The sequence below is a fragment of the Quercus robur genome, chromosome 4 (genome assembly GCF_932294415.1).
Source record: "Quercus robur chromosome 4, dhQueRobu3.1, whole genome shotgun sequence".
NCBI classification, from domain to species: domain Eukaryota; kingdom Viridiplantae; phylum Streptophyta; class Magnoliopsida; order Fagales; family Fagaceae; genus Quercus; species Quercus robur.
Window position 1 is genome coordinate 12,184,490 of NC_065537.1, and position 23,413 is coordinate 12,207,902.

The 23,413-nt window shown below is 33.6% G+C and overlaps 1 protein-coding gene and 1 pseudogene across 1 annotated transcript; both read left to right on the top strand.

Moving 5' to 3' along the window:
• The first annotated feature begins 8,889 nt into the window (after nucleotides 1–8,889).
• Nucleotides 8,890–18,554, top strand: LOC126720594 (uncharacterized). The gene is made up of 13 exons (XM_050423197.1): nucleotides 8,890–9,079; nucleotides 9,507–9,602; nucleotides 9,758–9,873; nucleotides 10,829–10,858; nucleotides 10,980–11,116; nucleotides 11,248–11,427; nucleotides 11,563–11,626; nucleotides 11,718–11,825; nucleotides 12,397–12,550; nucleotides 13,525–13,614; nucleotides 14,209–14,264; nucleotides 15,210–15,267; nucleotides 17,821–18,554. The coding sequence occupies exons 2-13, from the start codon at nucleotides 9,521–9,523 to the stop codon at nucleotides 18,108–18,110; spliced, it is 1,365 nt and encodes a 454-aa protein (XP_050279154.1). The 5' UTR covers nucleotides 8,890–9,079; nucleotides 9,507–9,520; the 3' UTR covers nucleotides 18,111–18,554.
• Nucleotides 18,555–19,355: 801 nt separating this feature from the next.
• On the top strand, nucleotides 19,356–23,413 carry LOC126721383 (proteasome subunit alpha type-2-A-like; annotated as a pseudogene).

The following is a 23,413-nucleotide window of genomic DNA, read 5'->3' on the forward strand; positions in this document are numbered from 1 at the left end:
AATAAATGTTGGATTTCAGTAATTTTTTTTATTAAGGATTTTAGTAATTAATTAATTTGTAAAACTATTAATTTTTATTCTAATTTTGATAAAGAAAGAAAGGAAAAATTTGTTCACCTTCCATCTCTTTTTTTAGGAAATCGAAAATTTTTACACTCTAAAACTGCCACAAATAGAGTAAAACACATTAGCATACTGCACAACATTTAAAAAGAAGATAATTTTTATTGTCTAAAATTTTTGCATTGTGAGACAGATAGACAGCATTTTTTTTTTTTTGATGAATAGATAGACAGCATTTTATTGCACAATAGAGGGGCTTTTATATATATATATATATATATATATATATAGAGAGAGAGAGAGAGAGAGAGAGAGAGAGAGAGAGAGAGAGGACCTTTTTTCATTTGGGGGATTTAGTTCATTGCCTATTTGGCCTAAATCCTAATGGTTGAGTCGCTATGGATGAAACTCCACAAACTTACATGAAAAATCGTAAAGTTTAAGATAAAAAGTTATATCATATTTGTCATGAAATTAGTCAACAACAAAACTTAATACTGTTCCTTTTGCAATTATTTAGATGGGGGATTTACTTTTTTTTTTTTTTTAAATTTATTTTTTTATTTAAGTTATATCATATTTGTCATGAAATTAGTCAACAACAAAACTTAATACTGTTCCTTTTGCAATTATTTAGATGGAGGGTTTACTATTTATTTATTTTTAAGTAATTCATAACTTTCATTAAGAAAAAATGAAATTCAATACATCTTAAACTAACAAGGACTCAATCATGCTAGAATTTTTCTCTATCTAAGTTACAAAAATTTATAATACTCTTAAGGTACATTTGAATACTGCTTATTTTGCTAAAAACTGAAAATAAAAAAATAAAATATTTTTCAGTTACTGTTTATTAATAAAAATATTGTGCATTTATTTTAATGTACTGTTCATCAGAGGCGCTGAAAAAAAAAAAAAAAAAAAAAAAAAAAAGCCAAAAACGCAGACATAAGAATTTTTTTTATCAGTACCCAAACTAACGCTTAATATATACAGCCAATACATGTGTTTTCTTATCACTTTTCTCTTGACACACTTGTACCTGAAAAAAAGCTAAAGACGATTTTTATGCTGGCATTTGTCAAAAGTAGACACATTTGTCAAAACCATAATTGCGGGATAGATGCCCAGTAGTGGCTTATCAGACGTGACTTCTTTTTATCTTAGATTTACTTTTTATCCTTCTTTATCTAATTTAGCGTGGAACAATGTTAGGAACTACCTGGAAAAAGGGCGGTGTTAGGATTTTTTTTTTTTTGACCAAATTTTAATATTAATATATTAATTTTCAATCAAGATAAATTATTGTATACGTACATACATAAATATAAATAATAATAATTTAATACTAAAGTAGATCATAATTTATAAATATATTGTATATAAAATTAATAACTTTCAAATATGTATATTCGCAAGATAATTTTTTAGTCCCATAAAAATAAAAATAAAAAGATAATTTTTTAGGAGAGTTTATCATCTTTCAAACTCTAATTAGTATACAAAAAATGTTTAGTTTGATATTAAACATGTATAAAAAACAAATTAAAGAAAATAAAAACTATCTTGTCTCTATAACTACTAGATCAATTAACAAATTCTATTAGTTTTTAAAAGCATTATTAGACTAACTCAAAAATTTGGAGGGCCCACTTCTATTGTTGTAGTTAAATATTTAAAAGTTTCAATACTTATTCATAATATAACTTTTTTTTTTTTTTTTGGGGGGTGGGGTGGGAGGGTGCCCCCAAAGCCATGTTATAGCCGCGCCCCTGTTTTATGCTTTTATTTTCATATGGTTGTGTGAGAACTAGGATTGCAGGTATCATTTTTTGTTTTTGTTTTATCCTCCCTCTTCTCCTTTTCATGAGAGGCCCAGTTTACTATATATGGGTATATTGACATCCTTAACCCCATAGACCTCTAACGAACGTAATTTTTTTCTCTTGGATTCTCTCTTTAATTTAACTGATCCCATTAAAAACAAATAAATACTACCATTTAATTTCTCAAAAATGAACTATGGATAGTATAGACACAAAATTTCAAGTTTGAAAATCAAACAATTAAAATAGTTTCACAAATATATTTTTGTATTGATGAATGAGTGGTAATAATTATTTGTATTTGTATTCTATTACCAAAAAAAAAAAAAAAAAACTTCTAAATCACTCCTTGAAAAAGTTTTCAATTCAAGAATTGTGTTGATGTAGCCTTGAGTTGAACACAAGTTGTTCCCCAATTTGATTGAAAAGTGGATCTAGAGATTTTTGGAATGGATTTTGATAAATATATCTCTGATTGTGTTTGTTAGAAACTTCTCGTTCTTTGTGTACTCTTCAATGCTCATTATCTTAGAAGATTTGTTGTGGAAGTTCCTTGAGACTTTAGAGATTAAATCCGATAAAACTGCAATTGATTAGAGTTCTTGAACTTTCTAGAGGCTTCGAAACTTGAATCCAATAGAACTCTATGACTTGGAGAGATTATTTGGATGAATGTTTTGAATGTTCTTTGCACTCGAAGAGTTGTGATGGAAGTTTTTCGTGGTTTTAGGGGCTTGAATAAATAGAGTTTTACTAATTTAAAGTCTTTTGTAGTTTTTGGAGGCATTTTTGAGCTTGATTCTATTGAATTTTGATTTAGAATGATGATTGAAATGATTTCTCTCTGAATATTCTAATTTGAAGTTCTTGATGTTCTTGACAGCTTTGGAGCATGATTTTGACAAAACTTTGAGAATATTGAATGTCCTTTTTAGGAGACTAATGAGAATCTCTATTTATAGGAGTCTTAAGAAGGTTTAATGACACATGATCGACTATGATTGGTAACACATGTCATAATTTAAATGAAGAGACTTTAAGTCTTGTTTTCCAAGGGCCACACGACATATATAATTTGATTAGTCAAATTTTTTTAATTAAAATAACACATGACAATATTTAATTAAGCTACTAGTGCAATTTTAAATTAAAATATCAACATCTGTCGGACATGTGATTGGCTTTTAGAAATTTTTGTAATTTTATTAGTGATATTTTGAAATTTTCTATTGGTTTTGAATGACAAAAGTGATACCCACTAAGTAACACATGGTGCTTTGCAATTAGTTTACTCTATGGTCTTAGTGGTATAATAGCTAGGACAATTTACAATTGGTTGAAAATTTTGCATTCTATATATGTCCCCTTGGTGCTTGTCCACGTACATTGTCTTTTTGTGTGGAGTGTTAATGGGTCTCAAAATTTGAATGGGTTGCTAGATTCTTGAATTTTGTCAATGCCTTTTTGAAGATTTTTTTTTTTCTTGTTTTGAGAAAAATGTAAGACAATTTTGTTAGGTTCTAAAACTTTAGGAACTAAATGTATTAGAACTTCATTTTGTATATGTTAACAAACCATAATCAAAACATTTAGTTTAGGTTTAAACTTGCTCAAAGTTTGTTTTAATGTAAGTTTGGAATTGAGTAATTGCAAGAAATTACTGTTCAATTCTGCAAGGCTTGATTGATTGAGAATTGTAGATTCGAAATTTTCTACAGCATTTTCAAATGCAACCTAAGCCCATATGACGTGTAGGGTTAAGTGTTTTACTTCTAGTATAAAAGGAAAAGCTCTAACTATGTTTTAGAAGTCTTTTTTGAGTTGTGTGTTGAGTCTTTTGTGAGATCTGAGAGGTTTGTACCTTCAAACACACACATAGAGCTATCAAGATCACGATTCACATCAAGAACATGATGTTTGTTTCAGTTGCTGCATAAAGAACATTCAAGGAGATCCAAAACCTTTAAGAGAAGTCTAAAAGTCACAAGTAGGAGAATTTGTGGTTGCTACAGATCTAAGAAAGAAGTAGTTCGTGGACTCGGAGCTTGCATGTGATCATGTCAGTAAGTTCTATGTGTAGTAGCATTAGGATGTTAGTGGTCTAAGTCCTTTTGTAAACTTCAATTCTTTTTATAATGGATTTGTTTTTACCTTGAGGATAGTTAAGTTAAATCCTTCTCAAGTTTTTTACCGGTTTGGTTTTTCTAGATCATCAGATTTTTGTGTTCTTTACTTTCCGCATGTTTTACTCATAATTGTTTAACCTAGACTTGAATAACAAACTTGTTAATCAACTTGGCTTAATATTAGGTTAAACATATTGTGTTAAGGGGTTTAAAACCTAACAAATTTAATTAAAGTAAATCAGTTTGGAATACATCATCCAAATCATTAAGTAGTTTTTCTACCTATACATCAGTGTCTGCAGTTAAAATTGCTCTTCTTGCAAGGGTGTGAGCCAACTTCCTCCCTTCTCGTCTCACATGCTGAAACTGGCAATGTTGTAGAGTAAGCCCCTGACTACGAGTATCCTCAATTACATTCTCATATAGCGTGTTATATTGATCAAGAGCTTTCAATGCCTGAACAACCTGGAGACAGTCACCTTCCACCACCATCTTGTAGATGCTAAGTTCTTCTGCAAAAACTACCGCTCTACGTGCTGCCAACGCTTCAGCCAACTCCACCGTGTGAAGTAAGCCTTACCAAGTAATTTTGACTTGCAGTACACCACGTTGTCACTTAGGTCATGATGTTCCCTTTTTTTTTTTTTTTTTTGCATGTTTTTCCTTCATGTATTGCTATTTGATGTTTTGTGAGGCCAAGAGTGTAAAGATACTAAGGTCAAGGTTAGAGCAGAAGTGAGGCAAGAAGCAGATGCTGAAACAGTGAGGTGAAGTGATTGTGGTGTGAAATGCTTGTGGAGTAAAACAGAGTGAAGCTAGTGACAGTGTTATGCACAAAACGACACAAGAACTTATACTACCTGTAGTTTTAGTTTGCATTAGTTATTTATGTTCACACACGAGAGTCACACGTGCTATGTTGTAACTGCCCGATGTAACTACCCAGCGCATAGTTTGGGAAATTAGTTTTCTTTCAGTTAGCATCTGGTTAGTGTATAAGTAGGACTTGTGTACAAATACAAAAATCAATTCATTTCTTATCAGTCATAATAGAAAGTTTTTCCAGAAGCTCTCTCTCTCTCTTCTCAGTTTCCATAGCTCTCTGTTCAGCTTTCTATTATTCCTTGGTTTCCATTCTTACAAGCCACAACCATTTGTAAGTTAAACCTAATCATGTCCCATTCTTTTATTATTATTATTATTATTATTGTTATTATTACAACCACAACGCCCTCTAACAATTGTTAGGGCACTCCTTGTCACAACCTTATAAAAGCAGCCCTGATGGCACAAATTTGTTTCCAAGTGAAGACAAAAGTGAAAGGAGATTTCCTTTGTCTTTGTATAGGTATTGTTCTTCTTCCTCTTAGCATTACAAGCCTGCTTCAAGCCTTCAAGCCTTCAATCTTTCTTTTTTCTTTTTTTCATTTCTTTTCTTCTTTAATCAACTTCATGGTAAGCTCCATGGCTTTTTGTGTTGCATTTTCACGCAACCAGCAACCTTTTTTTTGACGTATATCACATAAATCAAAGCCTCTGTGTTTTAATTAATTCCATCGCCCCTGTATCTTGTCTTTAGGTCTCACGAATGTGTTTCTTTTTTCTTTGGTAGCATAAAGAACTTGCGACCAGGGGCAGATCTAGGATTTCAAGTTAGTGGGGCCGAAGCGTAAGAAAAAAAATTCAAATATGTATCCATATAGTACTAACAAAATATCAACCAAGATAAATACACGAAATCATTATTTCTTAATATATTAAGATGTAATCATCTACCAACAAAGACAAAATAATATTGTTTCTTAAGATCATTAGCTGTTGCAAAAAAAAAAAACTTATTTTAACAGACCAAAACTTATTTTTGCTACTTTAATATAGCATTTAAAATGTTTTGTACATTAGTGTTTTTGGTATTTGGTGTTCTAAATACTAAATATTTATTATTTAGAAAACCTGATGCTAGTACTCTAATATTGGGTTAACTAGAATTATTTTTTTATTTTTTTAAAGTTTTGTTTTTGTTAAGTTTTTGAGTTTGATAGTTGCTACCTAGGCTAATTAAAATGGAAGATGTCTAAGTTTTTGGAAGAGGGAAATGCAGCTCTAGAAATTAAAATATGTATATATATATATATAACCAATAAAAAAAAATTTCTTTATTTTTTCTTTGGGCTAGGGGGCCCAAAATTTTTTTTTTTTTCATTTTTTTTTCTTAGGGCTGAGGGGGCTTCGGCCCCCTTGGGTCCGTCCCTGCCCTCAACATCAACAAGTTTTATGGCTCCAAGTTTTACTGCTTCTTCACATAGTTGTCTTTTCCTTCCATTTTTTCCCAACCAGTCGTAACACTTAGAGAGTATGTTTGGTAGAGTGGATTTTAGGGAGGAAAGAAAAAAAAAGGAGAGAAATGAGGAAGGAAAACTTTTTGGAAAGTATTTGGTTGGAATGGAGAGAGTAAAAAAATATTGCTTTTTTTTGGCTTGGGCCCACCAAAATATTTTCTCCCAAAAATGGAAAGAAAACTAAGGGGGATCAACCCTATGGAGGAGGCTATCCTAGAATAGTGTTAGCTTCACACCTTCTATGAGTGGTGCACTTAAAATGATGGAAATCCGCATGACCTTCAAATTTGATTCTCACATAGCAAGGCCAAGAACCCCAATTGCCCCCTCTGCATGCATAAACGTCCTTGCGTTTCATTTTTTTTCATAGTATTTTCCATGTTTTCACTTGTTCCTTTCTTCTTCTTATTTCTTTTTTTCTTTTCTTTTTTTTTTTTTTGGAAGGAACTAGCCATTGATTATAATGTAGTGTTCATCCTTGCAATGATGCTCTCACTAGTGTCCGTCGGCACACCTTTGCAACAAAGCTGCATTGGCACTTGTCTTTGCAACAAAGCTATACTAGCATCCATCTTTGCTATTAAGCCATACTAACATTCATCTTTGCTATTAAGCCATACTAACATTCATCTTTGTAACAAAGCCACACTTGCAAATGTTTTTGCAATAAAGACGTATTGTTATTCATTTTTGCAATGAATTCATATTGGCATCTATCTTTGGAATGAAACTATACTGGTACGCGGCTTAAAAGAATGAATAATCATCACCTCTTTCAAGGCATACTTCCAATTCCTCCACTTATCACCCAACCTCTTTAAAGTATGACACTTCAATGTTATCTTGAGGCTTCCTTGCAATATTGCCTATAAATTGATTAAACATACTATCTTCATGTTCAAAAGGCTAAAAATAAAACGTTAAAAAACAGCTTCATCTTTTTTTTTTTTTTTTTTTGGGTGGGGGGGGGGGGGTGGGGGAACAAATTATATATATATATATATATGTGTGTGTGTGTAAGATATACTTGTTATTCCACATGTGTTATATATATATATATATATATATATCTGCAAGATCTTTTTATACAAAAAAAAAAAAAAAAAAATTGTAGTTAACAACATAAGCATACTTTTAATTAAGCTTTCATGCTACGTCAAAGAACTAAAAACTTAAGTAGTCATATTGATAAATACCTCTAGTTTGAACTTTTACTTCCATATATTCCTAGAATGAAATGATCATATACTTGAGGGGTGAGACTCTAAAAGGGCACTTGATTGATTACTTATGGATGAAGTGACTGATTAAATCATGATGTGTCCTCTGATTGATTAGTTGTTGATGAATCATGTGCTAGGCCTTGTGGTTGGTACTGATTTTCAACCTCAACTAAATGATAACGTTCCATTGCCATATATACATGTATAAATAGATTGTTAAAGCAATTTAACAATTTTTTATTAGACATGATTTATCAATTTTTGTTAAACATAAAAATTGTTTAATTATGTTTAACATAGATAATTACACACAAAAGTTTGCACAAAAAATTAATATTTCAAAAAGCATGAGTACTATGAAAAACTCTATGAGTGAATGAAGACATTTCAAAATTTGAGGGAATAACTTAATACAATTGAATGTCTTAACTCTTAAAGCTAAAAATCACTTAATTTATTAAAATTATTATATTTTTTCAATTTGGTTATTATGGTATATTGGATCTTTAATTACTTTCTCTTAAAAATTATGCATTATTTCATGTCTTTATTAATGGTTATATAGGTGACCAACAAAAGTTCCTATGGCAAAACTGTGATAATATTCATGGAAGGAAAAAAATAACCACTTGTTTCCATTTTTTTAAAAAGAATATTAGGTATTTTTAACACACACATGGGGAGAGAGGAAAATGTTTTAAAGAAATTGATAGTGGTGTATATCCTAAAAAAAAACTGACAGCTTTCAAAATTGTTCATTGTATTTTTCTGTGTCCCACAACTAATATTTTAGTTTTTTTTTTTTGACAAACATTTTAGTAATCAATCATAGTCTTTCTAAAGTAAGCAATACATTCTCCGAGGAAAAAGAATAACTTTCACCAAAATTTGAATAAATTAGTATATATTCATAAAATTCAAGACTCACATGCACATATTAAAAGCTAAATACATGTCTGAATTCAATTGTTACTCATTTTATTTAAGAAAAAAAGAAAAAAAAGCTAAGTGTACAGCACTTATCTCATCTGGGGAGTTATTGTTAAAAAATATTCATGTGGTGATTCTCCATTCTCTTAGATTTGGAGCAATTGTCCAACTCTCTAAGCAAACTGTACAACACTCTTTTCTAGTCCAAGATATCTTATAAGGTTCCAAATAGTTTTTTGGGCCCGGACCCCCTGGCCCAAAAAAAAAAAGTTAGGTATTTTCAGACTATTTTAGGATTGGGCTCCACTTTTCTAAAACCTTGCCCCCCTATAAAAAAGAAGAGGAGATAGGATTAGTCAACCACGCCGCCGTCGCCGCCACCACAGCCGTCGTCCGCCCATGCGAGACTCACCTCATTGCCATTGTCCCACACCCATTGACCAGCCTATCAACCTAGTGGACTGACCTAAAGTTCACGCACCTCCAGTCGCCGCCGCTGCCGCCGCCCTGCTTGATCTGCCCACCTCCGACGCCGGCCGCTGCAGCCTCTAACCTCCATTCTGCTTCAAGTATTATTTTTTTTTCTTTCCTTCAACTTCATAACCTAACATTGATTTTGAATCTTGAAAAACTAGTGCATTATAAATTCATAGTAGTGGGGGTAATAGTGTGTTTGGGGCAGTGGGTGAGTGGCAATCTGGCAGAGACAAAGACAAAAGTACATAATGTAATAAAAATGTCAAACCAATTTAACAAAACCAAATAAAATTGACACTTGTGCTTGCTCTTGCGGTTTCTACTGCAACTAGGTTGTGAACATTGTCAGCTATGAAAGTTAACCTTTGTAACAAATTGAAAAATGATTTTTTTTGATGAACTCTTTAATGTAATACTATATGGATGTTTATTTGATTTTATTTATTTATTTATTTTTCCCTTATCTCTGGCCCTCCTAGCTTGAGATACTGGGTCCGTCCCTAGTGAGAGACAACACAGATTTTACCAAAAAGATGCCTCGTACAACCACATTAGAGTGCCCGGGTTGCCCTTCTCTTCGAGCTCTAACCTTCGACGCACTTGGTCTCATCAAAGGTGAATTTTTTTCTTACACCCTTTTATTCATTGATCGAAATTAGCAATATACCCTTTTGTAAAAAGCTTATCTTTTGGGTTTTATATGCTTTATTCTGTATTTATATATCTGGGTTTTTGATGCTTTGCTTGGTGTTTATGTTTTTGGGTAATAGTTATTGAAGCTAAGGGTAGTCAAGGAGGGGCTCCTAGAGTGGTGGAGAGATGGGGTGAGCTGGACTCATCAAAATGTGTACTGGCTGCTTCTATCAATGACCGTAAAGATGACCCGGTATGTGTTGGTGTGTTCAAATTGTTTGAGTTTATTGAATTTTGAATTTCAAGCATCTGTGTTGTTGTTGGCAATATGTTTCAATCTTTTTTAAGTGTTTGGTTTTGGTTGCAATTGTTAGTTTAGTATGGTTTGTTGAAGTTTGGAATGTTTGAGAATGAAGATATGCTTTCATGTTCTATGGGTTAAATGTAGAATAGGTGGAAAAGATTTTGTGCAGAAATGATTGTATGTTTTGATTTCAATTGGATTTCTTTTGCTGTTGAAGGTTTTGGTTTGAATGCTTGTTATGTAGCTAATGGAGTTTAATTAATGTTGCCCCAAGGGTAGTAGAATTCATTGTGTGCCACGCCTCATGAAGAGGTGGTCACTAGTTTGAATCTGCTATTCACCATCTTCTTGGGGCCAACACTCATTTTAAATAAAGCAATAGTAAGTTAAACAAATAATATGAGCCTTTGCGGTTTTTTTGCAATGGGTATTACAAACTGAGTTTGTAATTGTTCACGAAGTTTGGGACTTCAAGCATTGTACTTAATTGCCATTGTATGTTCTATTTGTTTTCTGAAGAAGTAAGAGGCAACTTACATGTATCATCCTTTGAGAGAAATAGGTTCTAATATTGGTTGCAACCAGTTTATTGGATTCTCTAGTCATTCCCTTGCATATATCTGGCGATAATGCATAATGGCTTGCTTGCCAAAGAGCAACTTGCAAGTTTCACTTATTGCCTAGATAGAAGCTTTTAGCTTGAACTAGGACAATCTATCCTTTTGTTTTACATACGTGTATGAATTCAGATATTCTATCAATCTTTTTCTAAAAATGTAATTAAGACCCTCAAATCCTTTATTTTGCAGAAGTCTTTTTTTATTTTATTTTATTTTAAATTTTAAATTTTAAATTTTTTATTTATTATTTTTTTTAAAGAATTATTTTTCTTTTTCTCTTGCAGTTATTAGCAGTGGCAAGAAAAACTGGTATGGTGAGTTACACTCTTGGGACTTATGAATATCTGGCTACATGTTTTGGTTTCAGTTTTGACTGTTAGTTATAGGCTTATTGAAGATCCTATTCAATATTTGTGTTCCTAATGTATACTACAGATTGAGGTTCTCAGTGCAATTAATGGGAATATTTGTTTCACGGTTTCTAATGCCAATGAGGATGGTCCTAGACCTGAAGATGATGCTGTTGTTGGGTTGCATTTATTTGTCGGACAGAAATTGGGGTTGACATCCAGGTACTGCAATATTGTTGCTTTCTAGGCTTTGCCACCTAATTCCACCATAGGTGCTTACATCTTTGATTTCCAGCTGCATTCTTCCCATATGCATACAACTTCTGATCTTTGAATTTATTGTTAAATTCTAGGTCTTGTACTTTGCTTACTTGTACAACAAAAGGAAACACAAGCATGAGGTCCATTGAAGTTACTGATTCACCTGCAGGTTCTGCCTCTATTGGTTCGTCAAACACATGGAGTGTATGCAGTTCCGGCAATATCTTATGTTCTAAAGTGGATGGAAGTGAAAAATATGCTATATTTGGAGGGTGAGTGCTCTTGAGATTCACAATTAGAATTTATAAGCTTGAGAATTAAGCCAATTGTCATTTCGTAGTGGGATTTTATGGTGTGTGCTAGCTTATTCATCTATGAAATAATGGTTTTCTTGGTTTTCATCTCAGAAAGGGTGTTGAAATGAACATGTGGGATCTTAACAACTGTACTAAAATTTGGGCTGCCAAATCTGTGAGCCTTTCCTTTATCTGCTAAATCTTGATTGAAATCTTTAATATGCCTTTTTTCCTTGCATTTATTTAATAGCTTCTACCCTATGCAGCCTCCTAAGAACAGTCTTGATATTTTTACCCCAACTTCGTTTACATCATCAACATTCCTGAGTAAGGATGATCATCGCAAAATTGTGGCTGGCACCAACAGCCATCAGGTAATCTTTCATTGCAAATTCGTCTTTCATTTTGGAATGAATAACTGGATATTAGGAATTTCTGGGAATGCAACATTCTTACAGATTTTTTCCTCACTTCCTACTGTCCTTTGAGCATGTGTTGCTTGATGCTGACTGGAATTGGGTTTTTTTTGTGTACTTGAATTCTCTTCAATTGAGATATCATCAGATGTTATGTCACAAGAGAGAATACCCCTGTTCTACATTTTACTGATCATGAGCGATTAAACTAACAATGACTAATAATACACCTAGGATGAAATTTTTTAATTTTTCTTCTTTCATCTGGAGCTAAGAAAATGTCAATTTCATTTATATCCTTTGTTAGTTTTATGATATACAAGTTATTGTTAAATACTTTTAAATTTTTTTTTTTTTTAAATTTCTTATTTTTATAGAACTTGGAATGCTTTCTTATCATTTTGTCTTTGCTGGTTTCTTGGAGGAACCACAATTTCTTTAGTACCTTATCTCCAATAGACTAGTAGCTCTATTGTAATCGTAATCATCCAGCTACTCAAAAATTTCAATTCATTTTTTTTCTTAACAGGTTCGCCTCAATGATATTTCTGCTCAACGAAGACCTGTTATCTCATTTGATTTTCGGGAGATGCCTATCAAATCAGTAACTGAAGATTTAGATGGCTATACAGTCTATGTAGGGAATGGGTCTAGTGACCTTGCTTCTTTTGACATGCGCACAGGTGAACTGTAGTTCCATCATGTTGTCACATATTTGATATTCTATATGTGTGGAAGTCTGGAAGATACATTTACCATTCGCTCTCTTATAGTGTATTCTGGTAGTGTAAGTGTTCTGTTTATTTACTTAATTAGTTTTCTTCAGTAGAAAGCGTTTGATTATTAAAAAGGAAAATGGAAAAAAGAAAAAAGCATTGCTTTCCTTTGGTACTATCTGGCTAATTTAGATTGGCAATTATCATTTAAGGTGATCAAGTCTTATATGTGGGTTTTCTCTATGTTCCTGTGTGAGCGGGTGTGCAAGCATGTGGGTTCATTTATATATATTGCTAAATGCTGGCTCCACCATGTATCTTTGGGTGGGGATATACAAACTGATAGACATGCCCTTATGCTTGTTTTGATCTGTGGAAAATGTTTTTCTTATGTAAGTTTTAGATCCGAAAGATGAGGCATATAATACTTGTGAACTATATGATGGTTTTCTTTTGGCTTCATTTCAATTGTTTGCTTCATGTTACATGCATCAAAATTTATTTGTCAGGGGGTCATATCTGGGAAGAGCTTGATCACTGCAGGAAAACACCTAATTCAGTATTGAAATTTTAATGCAATAGAGCTCAAGCCTTTTGTAGAAATTAATTTTTTTTTTCAAAGTAAATTGTTAATGCACAATTTATTTGCATATGATGTTTAATGTCTGGACATAGGTCCTTTCGCAATTACCATAGGAATTCAAGGGTATTATTCATTTTTAACTCTGAAAATTGAACCCATCTTACTCCAAGGTCTACTTTGGATAATTGGTAACTATTACATATTTTTGGATTGAGGTTAATTGAGTTGCATTAAAGTGGATGTGAAAATTGATTTATGATGTTGCTAATGTTATTCTTGCATATAATTCATATTTTTCGAATGATTTGAGATTTTTCTCTCTTGTAACTCCATAAATGATGAAAGTATCTTTTTATAGGAAAATTATTGGGGTGCTTTTTGGGAAAATGTTCTGGAAGCATCAGATCTATAGCCAGGCACCCAGAGCTTCCAGTGATTGCATCTTGTGGTGAGTGTGTTGTATTGTTTCACCTTTATGTTAATTTGCATTGGAACTCATACTGACACACATACATACACAACACCATTTGCGCACACACGCACACAGACACACACATCAAGAGAGAGAGGTCTGTAGTCTGTGTTTTGTATTGTGTGTACATACTCTCTTTTTATTTTTCGTTTTTGGTCAAAAGGTTTGCATGTTCACCCTTTGTTAGGAGGTCAAGTATTGGCTTCCTTTAGAAGACAGCCGCTACTTGTTTATGAGTTATGGATAGCAAGGTTTAGTTAGGGCGGTCTTTTAGTCTGGAGAAGTGGGAAAGAAAAGGAGGAAAAGTTTATCTTAGTTTATACTCAATCACTTGCTATATTATCTACTAAGCAATGACAACTTTTATTCTCGTATTATTATTTTTTTTCCTGAAAGTCATTTCCTGTATTAATATTCTAATTAAAAGAAGGGTGCGTGCAGTTAGCACTTCTTCATGTCTGGGTTCACTTAATTTTATCGAATCATCCTTTAGCCTTTTGAGGTTAAGTTTGTTTGTCTTAGGACCAAATTTTCTTGACCATCAAAACTGAGAACTTGACTAATTTCTAGGACTGGACAGTTATCTACGCTTTTGGGATATAAAGACTCGGCAACTTCTGACTGCGGTATGTTCTTACACTTTATGATTATGAAGATTTGTTAGAATTTCTTGCTGAAAGTCAGGGCTGAAGATATGTGCTAGTTTTAAACTCTTATATTTATTTTTTGTCCATACTAGAGTTACATTTTTGTAGCTTGTTACACATGGTTTTGGCATCTCAAATTTTCTTACCTAATGCTCAAAACTCTTCATTCTACCTTGAGGCCAAGAACAAATTTAGGCTGTGATAGAGATGAGTGATAGAGCTTTTTTGCATTCAAAGCTAAAAACTTGTTGTTCTAACCATTTAATCTTTTTTTTTTTTTTTTTAAAGGAATCATTAAATCCATTTCTGAGGGTTTAGCAATTTCATTAGATATTATGTTAATGAAAAATGAAGTTGTTTTCTGCTTTCAGTGATAGACTCAAATTATTGCAGCTACCATTCATTTGAATAATGTATAAAGTGAGATGCTGCCATCAGCACATTACTTGACTCTTATTAAAGGGACATTAGTAATCTGCATGTGATGATACCAAAGCAAGATGGTCCATTAACATGATGGCATAATGTTGAAAACATTGAGCAAAAAGGTTTAATGGTGAATGTATAAAACTAAGTGCTTTAATCTTATGTGTGGTGCACTCATATACTTGGCTGTGAAGGTCTGCTTAGGGTATGGTGCACTTGAACTTTTGGCTAGAAAGGTCTTCTTTCCAGTTGAAGCCTAAGCATTCCTAAACATGCACCGACTCTTGGTCCACAAGCCTACTGATTGCCCCTTATTCGGAGCTATGTATTGCTTTGAGTTTCATTGTTTGAATCTGTGGCCCTGACCCCTGTAAGGTTGACACTTTTACAGAGCTCATGCAGGGATTGTAGATAGTCTTTTCATTTGTGGTTTTATAAGCTAACGTGCTATGCTGCAAAAATTTCCATCATCTTATTTATATTGTCTTCATTGTGTAGGTTTTCCTGAAGCAGCATCTTACAAATGTTGTCTTTGACTCCAATTTTGCTGATGAAGGTTAGTTTTCTGTTTTTGTCTTGTCCGTTATGGACCAAGCCAATAGTATTGTTTCTTGTACTATAATTATTCTTGTAAGGTTGAATTTATTCAACCATCTAATTGGCTTTATTCCGTGCCAAATTTGCTTGTAATTCAGCATTTAGTAACCCTGTATTTAGGTGGGTTTGTTGTAAGGGTAGTGAGTGAGATAGAGTGAAGTTTGCTCAAGAGTGTGCAAGAAAACAGAGACTCGCGGCTGGGACTCGCGGGTGGACTCGCGGCTGCAAGCCGCCAGAAGCTGCACACGTGCCAAGCATGCTGGAAGATGAACAGTCATGCTAGCTGGAGCACTACAGGACAAAACAGGACAACTGGCCATACGGTTAACTCGCGACTGGATCTCGCGACTTGGTCAAGCCGCGAGGTCAAGCCGCGAGCCACCCCTATTTTGTAAAACCTGACGTTTCACATTCCTTTCCCACTCCAGTATAAATACCCCTTTAACCCACGATTGAATGAGAGCTTCCAGAGAGAATTTTGAGAGAGAAACCCTAAAGAAAAACAAGATTGTTTCACCCACAATCTATACCTTAGAGTCTCATCAAATTCCCCTACTCTCTTCCTCTCCATTGTCAAATCCTTGAGAGGCATTATACCAAACCTGGTTCTCACCATCATCATCACTGTGAGACAGTCGTTTGGATTTCTGGGAAGCAGTTAGGAAGGAGCCAATCTTCATTGGTTGATGCTACGGTCTAGTAGCGGAATCCGGGAAGCTAGAAAAGAAAAAGGTTCGGCGCAACCTCATTGGAGCAAGAAGCTTGGAGGGCTTAGGTGCACTGGGTAGATTAGGCTTGGAGGGTCTATTGCTGTCCTTGTATCCCAACTGTATTTTCTAGTGGATTGATTACCGCTTGGAGGGCGGCGGAGAGGTTTTTTGCCGAGGACTTCGGTTTCCTCTTCGATAACACATCGCGTGTTGTCTTTGTGTTTGCATCTTCCTTTCTCTCTATCTTTGCCTTTATTTTATCTGCTGTGGTTTTATTTTGTTATGGCTTAGATAGTTGTTTAACCAATTTCATATTATAGCATGTGTTAAGTTTCCGCACACTAGTTGTTTGACATATTGCTTGAGTTGGTTAAGTTGTATTTTGGGGGTCTAAACGTTCAAAGGTGTTTTGTACACGTTTTTGAACTTTCAATTCTATTAGTGGCATGTTGTTACATTTCGTGAACAAGGAATGATTGTGGGGACCGGTACTAGTAATATAGTTTATTGCTCATATGATATGAGTGATAATTCTAACACTGGGCTAGAGCTAATGAACTTTAGCTTAATGGGATGGAGGGGACTCACGAGATGTGTGTAGCTTACCAATGAGGAAAGGTCTTATCACTTTGCCCCCACCTGGGATGCCTCAAGCTAAGGGAGAGTGCCTGGATAACTGTAAACCCAGAAGTCTTTGATTCAACTCCTAGCTGAGGCATTTTGTGATTTACTTGATGCCTGCTCAGTGTTGGTATGTAGTCATCCTGGGTTTACCCCTTAGTGGTGGTCCCACTGGCTCATACCTTGAGGGGGTTCCTTGTCATAAAATAAAAAAGAAGAACAAAAGGTCTTATCACTTTATAATGAAGTTACTAAAAAACAATGCAAAAAGTTGGGTCATTGTTGAAAGCAGCTATATAAGGCGGAACTAATATTTTTGAAAGAAAACTTTGAGCCCAACAACTAGTCAAACTTTGTTTCACGTCTTTCTGGATTGGTTGACTTAATGTTATAACTGTGGATCCATTCTTTATACTTAACTTCAGGGATCTCTTAGGAGGTTGGAGTCTGTCTTTATCCTCAAACTACTAATAAGTAAACAACTCCTAATGGCCTAGGAGTGAAGACTAGACCGATCCTATACTCTTGGTATTTTTTTCTCTGCAATGTAAAATGATGAAAATATTTTAATTTCCATTACTACACACATAATTTTTAGGCTAAAATCCAATTTAGTCCCTTGACTTTTACTTTAGTTGTCAATTTAGTTCTTAAGATTTAATTTTTATTATTTTGGTCCCTTACTATTTCAAAATGAGTCAATCTGGTACTTCTGTGTTAATTTTTTTTCCTAAGTAGTACTCATCAAATGACAAGATCTATTAAACGGAGCAACTTATGAATGTTTTCAGTTAAAACTGGAATGAAGAAAAAAATAATATTAAAACAGAGTCATTTAGTAACAAATTTGGATGAAAGGACTAGATTGACAAAAATTAAACCCTAGCGACTAATTTGACAGCTGAAATAAAAGTAGTGGACTAAATTTAATTTTAGCCTAATTTTATTTAAAAAGGGTTTTTAGGGGATCAAATATGCTTTAAATTTGATAAGGATATATGAGATCTGACTCTCCAGTTTTTGAAGTTGCTAGACCCTGAAGTTTGGTACACACCGTACACTTTTTAGTTTATATGATGGTTACCTTAATTGTTCTTCTTATGCAAAGCTAGTTATATAATATTTTAATGTCAACATTAATCCACACCTACTAATTATACATTCCTCATTCTTATGAGCAGAAGTTAAACCTTCTGTAGCAGCAGATCTACCGCTAAATGCTGAACAAATTGCTAATGAGACTGAAATCAGAGAGCTGGAAGAAACACTGCCTGTGAAAAGAAAGAAGGCATCAAAAGAAAAAGAAAGAAGGAAGAAGAAAAAGGCAACGAAAGAAAATGAAGGAAACAAGGAGGCATCAAAAGAAAACAATGGAAGCAAAAAGAAGGTATTGAAAGAAAATGAGGGAAGCAAGAAGTTAAAATCCAAGAAAAGCAAAAGATCAACATGTGAGATTCATGATGAATCATGATTCAGATTTATTACATGAGCATGCTTGTGTGTACAATCCAAAGTGCTGGAGTCAAACGTTGACATGCATTATGACTAAGAAGGTAGGGTGAAAGAAGCCAAAGATTGGAGTGCATTTTTGCAGGAAGAAAGACATTTGGAGTACAGGAAGCCTTCATGTATCATTAACGTAAGGGCTGATGTTTTTGTTATTTATTCCGCTAGGAGGTGAGACTGAGAAGCAAGTAGATGACCATATTGTAGCAAAATGACGATGTTAATTTATTCAGTTTGGGGACTTGTTTTTCTTTTATTCCTGACTAGCATGGGAAAGTCCAGAAATGAAGTTTTGTTTTGTTTTGAAAGAGATAGTTATGCTTAATCAGTGACTGGTTAACACAAATTAACATGAAGATAATGAATTAATGGGAGAAGTTAATGCTTCATTTTGATTGAATTTAAACAATGATTTACCCTCTTGCTTATTAATGTCCACCATCCAAATTTCTTTTCTTACTACTCGACTTATTCAAGCAACTGAGTGTGAGTTAAAGAATAAAGGGTGGTTGGTGATGTATTGTGCCTAGAGCTGGAAATGGATATCCAATACACTATACTTTGCCGCCTGTTTGATGCATAGGTTTTCCTTTAGGAAATTTTCCATTACCATTGTATTCAAGTTAATAATCTGCTAAATGCCAATGGTGGGAGAAGGTATCTCATGTACTGCGCACATGAAACCTTTGTCACACTGGTAGGTGAGCCCCAGTGAGACAAAGTCTCATGCACCTAGCGCATACAAGACTTTTGCCAATGGTGGATATCTTGTTAAACAGGAGCTCTCTGGCATGTCTGCAAATTGCATCTTCTAAACATCCGCCTCGATTGATAGTTAAAAGGGTTAAAAATGTGCACTCTGAGTAAGTATTAGCCTTGGGTTACTCATGTTAAATATTAGCCTTGTTCATCGTGTGAATTATGAGTAAATGAATTCATCTTTTGTCCCATACTGTGAATTACAATGTAAGTAACTATAGACTATGGAATTTGCCACATTTGTTGGTTTATATTACTATCCAAAGATGTATGTATGCTTATGTTAAGCTTTTGGGGGAAGTCTTAGCATATGATTTTCTTTCTTGAGACACTTTTTAAAGAGTCAAAATGGCAAGGATGCCTGCCTTTAAAATAAGATTGTAACTAATTGACATTGTGATTCTCTTACTATTATCCTTGCCCCGTTGGAGGAGATATCTCATTTGGCACAATGGCACTTGACAATAAGCTAACCTGTTGGTTGTTGCCATTATCTACATGTTTAACCTTTCTATTTTTGTTCATTGTATTGGTTGGACTTATTTTTTCCTCTGCTCCAAACATGGTAAACAATTGAGTTTTTAAATAAAATGAACTGTTGTGCAGTGGCATGGGACCTGACTTTTGAGTTCTGGTACGAAAAAGTAGAAAGCAGGCAGGGCAATACCACCGCTTATACAAAGTATGTGTCAACTTCCTTTGTGTTTTTTCATTTTCCTCATCATCTATATCTCTCTTTTTAATGTTATTTTGTCACATTATCATTTGGTTTCACTTATAGTGCTAAGTTGTAAAGCTTTGATTAGAGGCTATTGTTCCTTTGTCTCTTTGATTTATGCTACATCATTTATGCTTTTGGCAATGTCATACATATAAAAAAATGGTTGTTTACAGTTTTTTGAAAGGAATTTATCATGGATGAATTTTTTGGTGTCCTGGATAGAGTGATCTGAGTTTAGATTGAAGCAGATAATATTCTTTTGACTGGATTGCAATTGTGTTCCCAAAGACTCATATAGTTTAGGAGTCTGTATCCTAGATTGGATTGATCTCGTAGGGTAATCTGTAAATTTCACCACCTTCCAACTTGATCGAAATTGGTTGCCTTCCATGTGAGAAGTACTAGCTGTTTTCTGCATTTAAAATTTTAAGGAATGTGGTGATTTTTTTACATGGTTCTATTGGTGACTGATGATTAATTTGGTTGTTTGGTTGATTTTCTGCCGTTCCAGAAGTAGCTCTGAATCATACGCTAGTATAATGTTTATAAGAGCTTTTCTCTATATACATTCATTTTATGTAATTTGTGAAGATGACAAGTTATGGTTCTTGACGTTTTTAACCCAATGACATGTTAGTTCATCATCATCATCATCATCAATCTGTGCATTATGTTGGGGAATAGCTTCTAATTATCTCTCTCTCTCTCTCTCTCTCTCTCTTTATATATATAAATATATATGTATATATATATATATATATATATAAAAATATATATGTATATATATATATATAAATATATGTATATATATATATATATATTCATTTTATGTAAATTGTGAAGATGACAAGTTATGGTTCTTGATGTTTTTAACCCAATGACATGTCAGCTCATCATCATCATCAATCTGTGCATTATGTTGTGGAATAGTAACCAGTTTTATTTTTCTTTGGCATTTATCATTCTGCACACATTACGACACAATGAAGTTCAAGCTGTATATTGATTATATGCTATTGTGCCTTATATCTCCATACCATACCATCTGACTTTCTCTTTTCTGTCACTCAGATCTTTCATCTTTTTCTAATAATGGTTCCATCAAGTTTTATTTACATAGACTTCAATAATATTTCATAAACCTCCATTTTGACCTTTCTTGTTCTGTTAGATGTCACTAGTTGCTAACTAATGTCCATATTTGGCTTTTAAAACAATCTGGATTACCCTTGCTGGTTTCCTTGGGCTGACATATTTTAAATTATTTGGAAGAGTAAGAGAGGACCATCAATTATTTGTGCATCTAGGTTATGAATTTTAATTAGGGAATCTTAGTTTCCGTCTTCCTATTTTGAGTTAAACTTCACTACTCTTTGATGTGGGGGAGACCAGAGAGGGGGAATTTATACCTTGGATGACTCCATTGGAGAGACTGGGAAATGCTATTTGACCTAAAGGTCATTGCCACTTTTGAAATAGAGATTCACATTTTGGCATCTTTCTCTGTTTCCATCTCTGAGGAGGATTGGTCTTTGTGTTGTCCTTGTAGTGGCATTCATGATTCAGCTCTTTTGGACATTGTCTTTTCTTGCTCTCTCTTACGTGAAGGAATATTAGTTGAATTGATCTTGATGAAAATGCTTTGATATTATGAAATATTATTGAAGTCTATGTAAATATTATGACTTGTTTATTGGATTGAAGTCAATTTTGTTTTCGATTCACTCACTAGCTTGTTTTACTTATGGCATTTTTCTTGCTGCAATCTTTTTTTCCTGTTTTTTATATTTTATTTTGGATTCCCAATTTTGAAAATCTTTTCTTTTGTTACTTTGTAAATTAAGCCAATTGATTATTTATAAGTTGCTAAGTGATATGTCAATGGAATTTTTTTGGGCTTATGAGAACATCTGTGCGCATCTGTAAATATAAGTTGCTAAGTGATTCTTAATCTATGATGCAACAAATTTTGGGCTTATGAGAACATCTGCGTGCATCTGTAAAAATCCAATTTTTTTGAATAACACCCCATGGCATGTTAAGATTTAGTCTTTTCAAGATCTGTTTGGATATTGTTTATTTTATTGAAAATTAAAAACTTATTGTTGAAAACAATATAGCAAAATAATTTTTAAATCTAAAAATACTGTATATAACACTGGTTGCATTTTTCCCTGGGCTGCTGGTCCTTGAACAGTGCGTGGGACCCGGGCTCCAAAACGTCAAACGCAGCATTTACTCTACAAACGCCCAATCCAAACGCACGCTTAGTCTTCTGACTGTTAGCTATGGATTTTTTATTTTATATTTGTGATGCATTTGAGCGGGCTTGAATTTTCTTGCTCTGTTTTCCCCCCGAACTTTGGTTTCAGTTATATTTATGACACAATATATAATATATTCTTTGGCCATGCATTAAATAGTTTGAACTAAACCCAAAACCCAGATTTTGGAGTTCAAAATGATGCTCCTCCAATATGCTTTGGATAAAAAGCATGTTATTTTCTGAGAACTCCATGGTTGCAGAGAAAAAAATGTCAAGTTAAACTTTTGTTCATTTCTATAGAACAGGAGATTAGAAATTAAGAGATATCTCACCTAACAAATGTCAAAATTTTGAGTTTTTTATGTTTTGAAAATTTACTAAATGTGTGAAGTCGTGGATGTGATAGTAAATGATGAGCATAAAGAGAACATGTGATCTAACAGGAGGATTGACAAAATATTTAATCTCGTATAAATGTCTATATATTGTTAAAGTTTCACAAGTTTGTAACTTGAACCCATTTCTATTGTTTTTGAAAAGAAAGAAAAGTGATAGACTTTGGTTAGGCATTTCAATTGGATTTGCAGCAGTGACAGACGTAGAAGCCTTTTAGAATTTATTCTTTCAAATTACACTTTCCAGTAGAAATTATCATCATTCTTAACATGTTCCTGTTATTTGTTGTTTGCTGTAGGTGGACCCATCAGGTTCATATTTTTCTTGGAAAGCTTCTGCAATGGGGAAAAATGTCTCTAATGCAAAGACATTTCTTGAAAAGAGGTATTAAGTTTGATTCACTTGCCAGCTACGTGTTAGAGAAACTTTTTTTTTTTTTTTTTTGGGGGGGGGAGTAAATATATCATTTGTCTCAATTCATACAATGAAATGAATTGAATTAGGGCTCATGTATGTGAATATCACATGTACTATCCTTTTAACTTTCATTGCATTGGCCATAATTTCATCCTAAAGTATTGTTTACCTGTCCGTCTTACAGGTATACAGATGATATGGAGCTTGATGATGCCCGTCCACACTTCAATATTAACCTTGAAGGAAGGGTAGGCATTGTAGCTTTGAGTTCTACTTCTATACTAAGACCACTGTCGCAGTATACATGTGAAGGTTCTCTTTGATGAATGCCAATCAAATAAATCTAAGCATTTTTCTTTGGTTCTTTTTTGTTCTGGTTGATTAATATCCCATTACCTTTCAAAGAGAGTTGCCTAAAATCTATTAAGGAAAGAGGACTTAATTCTCTCTTCTTTCAAAATTTTTCATCAAATTTGTGCTTAAGCTTCACAGAGGAATCCCTTTCAACAATACTGTGTAGGAATGTATTAGCTTTAGCATTATTCCAGATACTTCTCGTTTAATTCAGCTCGCTAATGCTTCTTGTGTCCTGTCTAGGTTTGAGGGACAAATCTCTGGCAAAAACATCGAGATTGGCATAATTGGTATAGACAAAAAGTTCAGGCAAGTTTCCCTGTTCTCTTTTGCATATAACTACATGTGGTACTGA

Excerpts from the sequence above, each read along its gene's own strand:
- LOC126720594 (XM_050423197.1), top strand. The coding sequence starts at position 9,521 with ATGCCTCGTACAACCACATTAGAGTGCCCGGGTTGCCCTTCTCTTCGA. Across the intron at positions 9,603-9,757 it reads CGCACTTGGTCTCATCAAAG|TTATTGAAGCTAAGGGTAGT; the intron begins GTGAATTTTTTT and ends TTTGGGTAATAG. Across the intron at positions 12,551-13,524 it reads TTCTTTTGACATGCGCACAG|GAAAATTATTGGGGTGCTTT; the intron begins GTGAACTGTAGT and ends ATCTTTTTATAG.